Here is a 12,213-nt window from a genome sequence, read left to right on the forward strand (position 1 = left end):
CATGGACAAATAATACTGTTCTCAGTTCTAAATTGTATATTTTACTTTATAATCAAATTATTAAAGTATAAAAGTGAACCATATCCTGAAGTAATATCTTTGGTTAACATTTTGTATGGTTCATGAATCTGGTTACTTTTGACTCATCCGCAGGTGGCAGATCTCAGGTTAGGTCTACAACGTGCCGAACAACAGCAAGTCAGGAAAGAAGACTACTTGCGTCAAGAAATTGGTGAATTACAACAGGTATATACACCTCCCAACCCTTCCGAATTTGGCGAAAAGTGTCCACTTTATTATTTCATTTCCGCCATTCTGATTTCGTCTCACATTTTTCGTCTCACAAAACACATGCCCCACCGCTCGCCCCGCCGCTCGCTTCACCGCTGGCCCGGCCTCTCCTCGCCGCTGGCCCGTCGTCACCTCGCCGCTGGCCCGGCCTCGCCTCACCTAGCCGCTGGCCTGTCCTCCTTGCCGCTGGCCCGGCCTCGCCTCTGGCCCGTCCTCGCCGCTCGCCTCGCCTCACCGCTGGTCTCACCGCTCGCCTTGTCGCTGGCCAGGTCTCGCCTCTGGCCTCACCTCACCGCTGGCCCGGCCTCACCTCGCCTCTCGCCGCTGGCCCGGCCTCGCTGCGGGGGGTTGGGGTGCGGGGGAGGGGGGGGCAGTGGAGTGGGAGGAGGGTGTGGGGGTCGGGGGGGTGGAGGAGGTTGTGGAGGAATGTATTTGGGGGGAATGGGGGGGAGGGGTGGGGGGAGTAAGGGGGGTGGGAGGGGTAAGGGAGATGGGGGGGAGTAGGGGGGAGGGGGGTGAGTAGGGTTTGGGGGGGACATGGGTTTGGGGGGGACATGGACCATTGTGATTTGCTGTTGACCATTGGAGCAAGTATGTCTTCAATTAAATTAGGTATGTGCAATTTTTAAATGAAACTCTTTCTTCATAACTTAGTCATACATTTTATGACCATTGTTCTTTTATTCAATACCAAGAGAATTAGGATGTGTAAGGAAAAGGAAAATTAGAAAAAACAAAACAAAAACAATTTTTTCATTGTTGTAAAAACTATTTTTGTTCAATAACTTTTCTATAACAGTAGAATATACTCATTATAGGCCTGACATTATACATGTAGTCCAAGAACTACATACAGACTGTTGGAAATACTAGTCGTTTTTGTCACACGTGAATGTAGCGCAGCGCCTACGTGCATTTGGCGTGCATACTTTTTTTTGCTGAAAAGTTGCATAATGCGCCATATTATGAATTTTGATGTAAAATTCTGAATTTTGGACATCAAAATTCTGAATTTGTAAAATCAAATGTTGGGAGGTCAGGGTATACATTATCATTGTACATCTGTGAAATTGGGGGTGGGTGTTTTAAAAGGAGAAGATTGGGAAGAAAAACAAGCTCAGAATATTTTTACTTTTTCAAAATCAAAATTTAATATAGTTTCTTGCTCCCGATTGTTTTACTTCAGTCCCTGCATTATGGACCATTCAGTACAGTTTGATTTATTTATAAATGTTAATGCGTGTAATTCCACATTGCTTTAGTTTAGTTTAGGATGATTTAGTTTAGAGATACAGCAAGGAAACAGGCCCAGTGTTAATGTGCAGTGATCCCTGCACATTAACACTACCCTACACACACTAGGGACAATTTTACATTCATACCAAGCCAATTTACTTACAAACCTGCATGCCTTTGGAGTGTGGGAGAGAACCGAAGATCTCGGAGAAAACACAGGGAGAACGTACAAACTCTGTACAGACAGGCACCCTTGGTCAGGATGAACCCGGGTCTCTGGCGCTGTAAGGCAGTAGTTCTACCACTATTCAACTGTGCTGTCCTGAAAGTTGTCTAAGTAAGACTAAAATGCCTCTTAACCTGAACATTTTGATTTATGAATTTTACAGAGACTTCAGGAAGCGGAAAATCGCAACCAGGAGCTGAGCCAAAGTGTTACATCTGCAAGCCGGCCGCTTCTACGACAGATTGAAAACCTACAGGCCACACTTGTGGCACAGTCCGCATCCTGGGAAAAACTGGAAAAGAACTTGTCCAATCGCTTAGGTAACAATGAATATCTTTAAAGATCAGGGAACAGGAATTGTGACTACAAATATGCAAATATTCATCAAATTTGCCAGTTAGTTGAGCGTTACTTGCTATTATGCGATTACCCCATTACCAAATACTGAAAGATCTCCTTGGCAATTGCTCATTTGTAATCTGGCCATGATGCAATATATTCCATTTGCAGCCTTCAGATACTGAAAGCTGAAGGGAATTTAACCCAGATCTGAAGATGACGTTTTCATCTCTCCTGCCTGAGACGTGAAGTATTTGAAATAATCTTTGGAGTAGGAGTCAAACAGCATGGAAACAGGCTGTTGGCATGACTTGTTTCAATTGTGGTGCATAATTCAGCAGTTTGTGTTTTGCAGATGCATTATTTTAGAATTGCAAATATTGTTTGAAATACTTTTTTATTCTTGGCATACATAGTAACCGAGTGTTGAATTCAGCTGCTGTCCATTCACTAGCAGTGTTTTGTTTTTTTCTAAATGCAGGCAAAGTAAATTTCACACGAGATGTTTATTCAGTGATCATGTTTTCGGTAAAATAGGTTTAGGTTTATTATTGTCACATGTAGTAAGGTACAGTTAAAAGCTTTGTTTTGCATACTATCCAAACAGATTGGATATTCTATGGAGAAACGAGGAACTTCAGATGCTGGTTTACAAAAAAAGACACTATGTCTGAAGAAGGGTCCCAACCCGAAACCTCGTTTATCCATGTTCTCCAGTGATGCCACCTGACTCGCTGAGTTACTCCAGCGCTTTGTGTCTTTTTCAGATATACCATATATAGATATCAGTTCAAACTCAAGTGCAATAGATAGAACAAAGGGAAGATACAGAGGGCAGAATATAGTTCTCGGCAGTGTTATGCATGAGTTTGTTAGATAGAGTCCAATATCCTCAATGGGGTACTGATGAATTGAACACAACCTTAGCTTATGGAATATCTGTTCAGAAACCGGATTGCAGAGGCGAAGAAGCAATCCCTGAGTCTGCTGTCCCTTGTGGCAGACAGGAGTATGGAGAAATATTTTTAAAGTTATTATGAAGTAACTAGAGTTATGTTTTGTAGTTCCGCAAATTGAGAATTGCTGTTCATCAATTAGCCACAGTGAGAATTTAATTGTTCCGTGTTCTGTATTTATGACAATTGAACACTCTTGAGATGTTTAGGCACCAAAAAATATTTGTGTTTTTCTTCATAGCTGATGGTCAAGCTCAGCTGGCTGCTGCTCTGGAAAAAGAACGAGCCGTCTCAGAAGAACTGCTTACCCTTCGAATGCAAGTCTCTTCATTGGATTCACAAAACGGCTTATTACGTCAGGAGAAGAGCAGATTGTCAGCTCAACTGGAGTCAGATCAAGCCAGGCTTGAGAAGACTGAAGATGAAAGTAATAGGTGAGTAAGCTCATGGTTGATAAGATGGTATAAAAAGAGAATTTGGGGTATTAAAAGTGCCATCACATCGAACTTTTATAAATTTTCAATAATTTCCTTTGACAATCTTGGCCTTTACAATAATTTTGATAATTTTCCATGCCGTTTTACTCTTTGTCTCTCGCATGGAATTTTTGACATGACTCTCCAAATTACCCATCACCCATTCCTTCTTTCCAGAGATGCTGCCTGTCCCGCTGAGTTACTCCAGCATTTTGCGTCTATCTTCTACTTAAGAAGTTTGTTTTGAATCAAATGTTTGTTTTAATTGGAACAATGTCACCTGTTGGATCTATGCAGTAATTAATATTTTGCCATGCTTGCTTCGAAGGACAGAATGTGTACTGAGGTACAGTGAATGGCGTTGTTTTGCACGCTATCTAATCAAATCAAATAATACTGCACGTAAATACAATCAAGACAAACGCAACAATAGGTGAAATCGAAACATAGAGACTGCAGAACACATTTCTCAGCATTGTAATGACTGGTTCTAAAGACAATTATTCACAAAATGCTGGAGTAACTCAGCAGGTCAGGCAGCATCTCCGGTGAGAAGGAATGGGTGACATTTCGGGTCGAGACCCTTCTTCAGACTGAAGAAGGGTCTCGACCCGAAACGTCACCCATTCCTTCTCTCCTGAGATGCTGCCTGACCTGCTGAGTTACTCCAGCATTTTGTGAATAAATACCTTCGATTTGTACCAGCATCTGCAGTTATTTTCTTATACTTATGGTTCTAAAGACAAAGTCCACTGTCCACAAAGGGGTAGAGGTGAATCAAACAATACCCAACCTTATGCAAGGACAGTTCGGAAACCCTATAACAGAGTGGGAAAAGCTGGGACTGGTGGTGGGAACTTTTAAGCTTCTGTGCCTTCTGCCTGACGGGAGCGGGGTGAAGGAATGGCCAGGGTGGAACAAGTCTTTGATTATGTTGGCTGCTTTTCCAAGGCATTGTGAGAAACGTAGATGGAGTCAATGGTGGGGTGTCTGGTCTCCCAACAACCACCGCCACTACCTCCCCCAAGCAACTTCCGGGGCTGTACTTGTAACTCTACAAAACCCAGTTGTCCTGTCGGCTCTGTTGCTGCAGTCGTTACCTAAGGAAATGTGGCCACTAGTAGTAATGAGACTGCTCGCTACAGCCAAAGGCATTTGAACTGCCTTTAAATGTTCAATGTGATTTACAGAATTTAAAAAAATATGAAAGTTGATAACATATTTATAGAAAAATAGATTTAACTGACAAAAGTTAATTGAAACATTAACATTAGACAAAGTAAATAAAAAGCAAATCATCTGGTTTTTCAATTACATATGTAACTTATGTGAGAAAATAACTTCAGATGCTGGTACAAATCGAAGGTATTCACAAAGTGCTGGAGTAACTCAGCAGACTGAAGAAGGGTCTCGACCTGAAACCTCACCCATTCCTTCTCTCCTGAGATGCTGCCTGACCTGCTGAGTTACTCCAACACTTTGTGAATATGTAACTTATATGATGTGGCTTTACGATGATGATCCGAATCACTGGAAAATTTGTGCTGCAAACCCCTCTCAATGCAATTTTGTTTTCTATGGACAAAGGCAATTACAAATATGGATACAGAAATTTGTAATGTTAAAATGTTGACACAAGTATTTCAATAGGACTTGCAGATGTGTAATGAAACTCTTAAAATTGACATCAATAACAATATTTTTTTAATAATGTTGCCCAGATGCAAGTCTGGATTTAATGATTAAACTATTCTACTTAATGTTAACGTACATCCAGAAAAGCAATTGGGTTATTAGAAAATAAGCACTTGTTATTTTCAGGCATCATGTGGCATTTGACAATCTGAAGACTGAATACAGGAAGGCTCTTGAAGAAGCAAAGAAAGATAAGGTAACAAAAATTTAAATTTAATTAATTCGATCAGTCAACTGAATCAGTGTCTCTCAATCCTTTTCATGATATTTCCTCCCACATTAGAATGCCTTGACTAATCAGTTGGAAATTGAAAAGTTGAAAGTTGAACAGGAAAGACAAAAAGCAATCCTTGCACAAGATACACTAAAAGAGAAGGTATTTAGCTTATTTTGTTTTTAATTGTAAATATGAAAACCTAGTATATCTAATTGATATTTGGATCCTTTTTATTTACTTGGAATTGCCATTATGAATAAGGAATAATTGTTTATGGACTACGTTACTTTCCATGTTTTGCAATTTCTTTGCAATTTTTCTTTCTTTCAAAGGAGAGGAAGCTGCTTACTAATCAGCTACCAGAGGCTTTGACAAGCACTCCAACGCTCTCTCGATCCAGTTCCATCAGTGGCACTGAGATGGCAATTTTACAAACCTCCAATCATTTACAGGTAGGAATGCCCAAGAGGGAAGTCGGGTGAAATAATTGACTGGGAAGTGTTCAGGGGCTGAAAAAGATGTTCTCTGTCAAAATATTCAAGCACGATCAGGGCATGTACAAATGTGGGAGAATGGGAAGGATGACAAAATAGCTCTGCAGAGAGGAATAGTGTACTCTTATTCACCACTTTGAGGGGTGAAGCATCAAACTCTACACAACTAGATGATAAACATAGGAAGGCAGACAGGAACTGATTTCCCTTACAACTCAGTTTTGGAAAGCAACAGCAAGTCTCGTGACTGCCTGATTTTTATTTCTTAGAGCGATTCACTGCCTTGCAATTTGCAACTGAGTGACACAAAGTTCCCTGTTGGGGGAGAGGTCACACCCTCTTTTAAACTTACTTCCCGCAGGAGTAGGTACTCACAGGGGAGACGGGTGGAAATTTGAGGCCAACATGTCATATCTCTCATGAGATGTTACCAGTTTTAAGCGTCATATTAAGCCGTTCAGATGGTGTAGAGCTACAGGTTCATTTCTCTTGGTTCACCAGGCTGTTTAGGTGTATTATTGTCGCATGTACCATAGCACAGTAAAAGGCTTTGCTCTGCATGCTACCCAAACAGATCAGAGATACCATGCATAAATACAATTCGTTGAAACTTAAGTACAATAGATAGAGCAAAGGGGAAGATACAGAGTGCCGACTTTCAGGTGGAAACTTTTTCAGTCAGAGAGTTGTAAATCTGTGGAATTCTCTGCCTCAGAAGGCAGTGGAGGCCAATTCTCTGAATGCATTCAAAAGAGAGCTGGATAGAGCTCTTAAGGATAGTGGAGTCAGGGGGTATGGGGAGAAGGCAGAAACGGGGTACTGATTGAGAATGATCAGCCATGATCACATTGAATGGCGGTGCTGGCTCGAAATGGCCTCCTCCTGCACCTATTGTCTATTGAAAAGTTTAGTTTGGAGATGCAACGTGAGAACAGGCCCTTCGGCCCACCGAGTTCATGCCAACCAACAATCACCCATACACTATGTTATCCCCGTTTCATATAATTTATTATACTATTATGCAAGATCTTAAAAGAAGTAAATTATAAGTGTGTTGGAGTATTATTAAGAGTAATATCAAGTTGTCTGAAAGGTTTGCCAACCCAATGCCACCCAAGTCTTGAGGATGCTGGTTTATCCGAGTTTTGTAACAAGTGTAGAATTGTTAGAGAAATATTCTGTGCTGATGAATGCACAGCAGAACTTAAAGGAGCTGAACTGGCAACATTATTACTGCAACATCAACATGATTCATTAATTTGCTTCATTAAAACATTAATTGTAAGCACTCATGCTTTTTATCCGTCAATAATTTACCCCAAAGATAGACACAAAACGCTGGAGTAACTCAAGCAGCATCTCTGGAGAGAAGGAATGGGTGACGTTTCGTGTCGAGACCCTTCTTCAGACTGGGAGTCAGGGGAGAGGGAAACTAGAAATATGGAAGGGGAGGTGTGAACACGACAGATCAAAGCAGACGATGAGCAAGGAAAACTAGAATGGTTCATTGTTGGCTGAGGGGGTGGTGACAACAAGGCAATCAAACAGTAAAATTAATCGGGAGGACAGTGAAACTAGTTGGAGAACCTGGGTGGGGGAGGGCTGGAATGAGAGGGAAAGCAAGGGTTACTTGAAGTTGGAGAGATCAATATTCATACTGCTGGTTTGGAAGCTGTCCAACCGAAATATGAGGTGCTGTTTTCCTTATTTCCAGCGTTGGTGTACTGCTATTCTGGTGCTGTTGTGCTTTAATGTGGGGGAAAAACTGGCTTTTATTTTACTTACTACAAACATAGAAACGTAGAAACATAGAAAATAGGTGCAGGAGTAGGCCATTCGGCCCTTCGAGCCTGCACCGCCATTCAATATGATCATGGCTGATCATCCAGCTCAGTAGCCTGTACCTGCCTTCTCTCCATACCCCCTGATCCCTTTAGCAAAAAGGGCCACATCTAACTCCCTCTTAAATATAGCCAATGAACTGGCCTCAACTACCTTCTGTGGCAGAGAATTCCACAGACTCACCACTCTCTGTGTGAAGAAATGTTTTCTCATCTCGGTCCTAAAAGACTTCCCCCTTATCCTTAAACTGTGACCCCTGGTTCTGGACTCCCCCAACATCGGGAACAATCTTCCCGCATCTAGCCTCTCCAACCCCTTAAGAATTTTATATGTTTCTATAAGATCCCCCCTCAGTCTTCTAAATTCCAGTGAGTACAAGCCCAGTCTATCCAGTCTTTCCTCATATGCAAGTCCCGCCATCCCAGGGATTAATCTGGTGAACCTTCTCTGTACTCCCTCTAAGGCAAGAACGTCTTTCCTCAGGTTAGGAGACCAAAACTGCACACAATACTCCAGGTGCGGTCTCACCAAGGCCCTGTACAACTGCAGCAGAACCTCCCTGCTCCTAAACTCAAATCCTCTTGCTATGAATGCCAACATACCATTCGCTTGATTTGCCTTTGGTAAATCCATGCTGACTTTGTCCGATGATTTCACCACTTTCCAAATGTGATGCTATCACATCTTTAATAACTGACTCTAGCATTTTCCCCACTACCGATGTTAGGCTAACTGGTCTATAATTCCCCGTTTTCTCTCTCCCTCCCTTTTTAAAAAGTGGGGTTACATTAGCTACCCTCCAGTCCTCAGGAACTACTCCAGAATCTAAAGAGTTTTGAAAAATTATCACTAATGCATCCACTATTTCTGAGGCTACTTCCTTAAGCACTCTGAGATGCAGCCTATCTGGCCCTGGGGATTTATCTGCCTTTAATCCATTTAATTTACCTAACACCACTTCCCGACTAACCTGGATTTCCCTCAGTTCCTCCATCTCATTAGACCACCGGTCCCCCGCTATTTCCGGCAGACGGTTTATGTCTTCCTTAGTGAAGACAGAACCAAAGTATTTGTTCAATTGGTCTGCCATCTCCTTGTTCCCTATGATCAATTCACCTGTTTCTGACTGCAAGGGACCTACATTTGCCTTAACTAATCTTTTTCTCTTGACATATCTATAAAAGCTTTTGCAGTCTGTTTTTATGTTCCTTGCCAGTTTTCCCTCATAGTCTATTTTCCCTTTCCTAATTAAGCCCTTTGTCCTCCTCTGCTGGACTCTGAATTTCTCCCAGTCCTCTGACTACTTTTTCTGGCTAATCTGTATGCTTCATCTTTTGTTTTAATACTATCCTTGATTTCCCTTGTTAGCCATGGATGCACTACCTTTCCTGGTTTGTTCTTTTGCCAAACTGGGATAAACACTTGTTGTAGTTCATCCATGCGACCTTTAAATGCCTTCCATTGCGTGTCCACCGTCAACCCTTTCAGCATCAATCGCCAGTCTATCTTGGACAATTCACGCCTCATCCCCTCAAAGTCACCTTTCTTTAAGTTCAGAACCCTTGTTTCTGTATCGACTTTGTCACTCTCCATCCTAATGAAGAACTCTACCATATTATGATCACTCTTGCCCAAGGGGCCTCGCACAACAAGACTGCTAACTAACCCTTCCTCATTACTCAATACCCAGTCGAGAATGGCCTGTTCAAATCAGCTTATTGGTTGTTTCTGTAAGGTTTCTAATAATCTGCAATTAAAAAGGAAGCATGATAAATGCTTCCTGTTTTGAGATCTTAACTTTGATTCCTGACTTGGCTGTTTTGAGGCAACATAACATCATTATACTGTTGAGTCCAATTTCTCAAGCCCTATTGTAGGCCCCTGTAACTTTGCAGATCATTGAAGGGACTCGGGAAATAAAATTTAGCAGCAAAGCTGCCTGGAAGGGTTTCAGAGAATCTGACATGTTAACAACTTGGAAAGGTCATTGCGGTTTTGGAGTCCTGGTGCAATGGAGATAAATGGCAGTAATGATCTTGGCATTTTTGCTTGGTTTGAAACAGGCATAACTTCTGATTTTGCCATAGTGGCATACTGATGTATGTTGTTATCATCTCACAAACATGGCAGTAATATGCAAGGTTTGATATTGTGTAGTAGCCAAATAATTAATCAAATCCATATGGACGCATTGGCACCTTGTATGATGATTCGCCTAATACAAATAATTTGATGTGTTTTTCATATTTAATCTGGGAAATGTTTCCTTGTGCTTCAGTCAATGGGCTTGATTTTAACTCTTTCCCCATCCCAATGGCACTCTATATCCAGTCTGGCATAAATTAAAGATGTGGTGTCAAAATAGAGAGAATCCGTACAGACACTTTTCACGCACACAACAGGCTCTGTTCCCATGCAAAGGTATGCAGATAAACGCCTATGGTGGCTGCAGGGTCTAGCTTGAGTTGGGGTGCTGGTTTCTGTGCCAGGCAAAATTTAAGTGGCTGGGCCAGATGGATAGTCCCCTCTCCTCACTGACTTGCACAAATTGCATAACAATGCTTAATGCATTGAACATTACATTACCGAACCATCCTGCCAACAACTTCAGAGCAGTCTTGAACTACTATCTACCTCCTTGGAGACCCTTGGACTACCTTGGATCGGGCTTTATTGAACTTTTACCATGCGCTAAATGTTATTCCCTTTATCGTGTGTCTGTACACAGTGGATGGCTTGATTGTAATCATGTATTATCTTTCCGCTGACTGGTTAACATGCAACAAAAGCTTTTTCTCTGCACCTCAGTACACGTGACAATAAAATAAACTTAACTCAAACCTACATTGAGCTAAGTGTAGATGGAGCATCTTGGTTGGCATGGGCAAGTTGGGCCAAAGGGCCTGTTTCTATGCTGTATGACTCTATAACTATGACTCTGCAAGTTCAGTAATGATGCGCATTTTTTCAGGATGATCTGTTTGAACATTCACTTACACCTCTAACCACATCAGCCAGTAATAACAACTTGTACGAAGTCCTCCGAATGGGGGGAGAATCAAGCATCTTTGAAAATTTGCAGTCTCAACTAAAGCAACGTGAGGGGGAAATTGCACAGCTGCAGGTTGGTATCAATAAAGGATTTAATGTGATGTGTAAAGACATCTATAAATATACTACATCTCATTTTGTAATATATTGACTGTATTTGATGCATTAGTAGATTTGGTGTTTAATTTGAGGTGGGGGTTCCCTCAGCCACAGCCACCAGTTGTTTTGAAATGCACTGTACCTCTGGCACAAGTCCTTTATGTCTCAAATCTGGTCTGACAGCCTGTTGAAGACAGTGGTAGAAACTATTCTTCACATCTTTTTCACATTAACTTAGTCGTGGGTTACACTGGCTTGTCAGGGTGAATTTTTTTAAATTTGGATATTGGCAGAATTAATACATAGAATAAGATTATTTATTTTTGGCAACTTTTCCTTCCAGAATGCTGTGCTGAGATGTCGTCAGCATTGAGACTTTTTGTGAACGCTGTTTCTTGGTTTCCGCAGCGATGCTTCCTTTACCATGTTAAAAATGGAATGACTGATTTAAAAAAAAAGTTACCTTGGGTTTTAAGTTGCAGTGCCTGTTTAACAATTATTATTTATTGTCCCTTTTAGTTTAGTTTTTTAGTTCGAGATTCAGCGCGGAAGCAGGCCCTTTGGCTCACCAAGTCAGCGCCGACAAGAATCCCCGCACACTAACACTTTCCTACACTAGGGACAATTTACAATTTTACCAACGCCAATTAACCTATGAACCTGTACGTCTTTGGAACATGGGAGGAAACTGGAGCACCGGGAGAAATCCCACACAAGTCAAGGGGAGAACGTACAAGCTCCATACAGATAGTACCCGTGATCAGGATTGAACTCGGGTCTCTGACGCTGTAAGGCATCAACTCTACCACTGCCCAACTGTGCCTTGCTTCAAATGATTGTGGAATCAACCCCGTTTTTCGATTATCAATGTAAACTGATGACATTTACTTTGAAGTTTGAGCAAGTATTGCTTGCATCTTTCTTCTTGTTTTGTGCACTGTCAAATTAATGATTAAATGAATCACTTTGATCTTTTTCCTCCTCAATTAAAATGTTACGGATGAACTAAATCAAGCTTTATTCTTTACAGTTTGAGATTTCTAATCTTGAAAGAAGTCGAGCCAACATGGCTGAGGAACTTGTCAAATTAACCACCCAGAATGATGAACTGCAAGAGAAAGTGGATGAAATCCCCAAGTTGCGTGCACAGCTTTGGGTATGTTCTATCTATTTGCAGTTTCAGGTGAAAATTATTAACAGCAGTAGCTGCAGCATTTTGCAGGAGCTGTCTAATTCAATCGTTCATCTCTACTATTAAAATGATCAGTTCTTCAGACTTGGGTAGGTAGTG

At 41.4% G+C, this 12,213-nt stretch overlaps 1 protein-coding gene across 3 annotated transcripts in view; it reads left to right on the forward strand.

The window, feature by feature from the left end:
- Window positions 1-12,213, forward strand: part of tmf1 (TATA element modulatory factor 1) — a 37,664-nt gene that overhangs the window by 21,599 nt on the left and 3,852 nt on the right. For all 3 annotated transcript variants that reach the window (XM_078414523.1, XM_078414525.1, XM_078414524.1), the window contains exons 9-16: window positions 154-246; window positions 1,917-2,073; window positions 3,290-3,482; window positions 5,346-5,415; window positions 5,503-5,595; window positions 5,769-5,888; window positions 10,744-10,896; window positions 11,953-12,078. In XM_078414523.1, the coding sequence (XP_078270649.1) occupies window positions 154-246; window positions 1,917-2,073; window positions 3,290-3,482; window positions 5,346-5,415; window positions 5,503-5,595; window positions 5,769-5,888; window positions 10,744-10,896; window positions 11,953-12,078 (1,005 nt within the window). The remainder of the gene's footprint in view (window positions 1-153; window positions 247-1,916; window positions 2,074-3,289; window positions 3,483-5,345; window positions 5,416-5,502; window positions 5,596-5,768; window positions 5,889-10,743; window positions 10,897-11,952; window positions 12,079-12,213) is intronic.

The sequence above is a fragment of the Rhinoraja longicauda genome, chromosome 17, assembly GCF_053455715.1.
Source record: "Rhinoraja longicauda isolate Sanriku21f chromosome 17, sRhiLon1.1, whole genome shotgun sequence".
Lineage (NCBI taxonomy): Eukaryota > Metazoa > Chordata > Chondrichthyes > Rajiformes > Arhynchobatidae > Rhinoraja > Rhinoraja longicauda.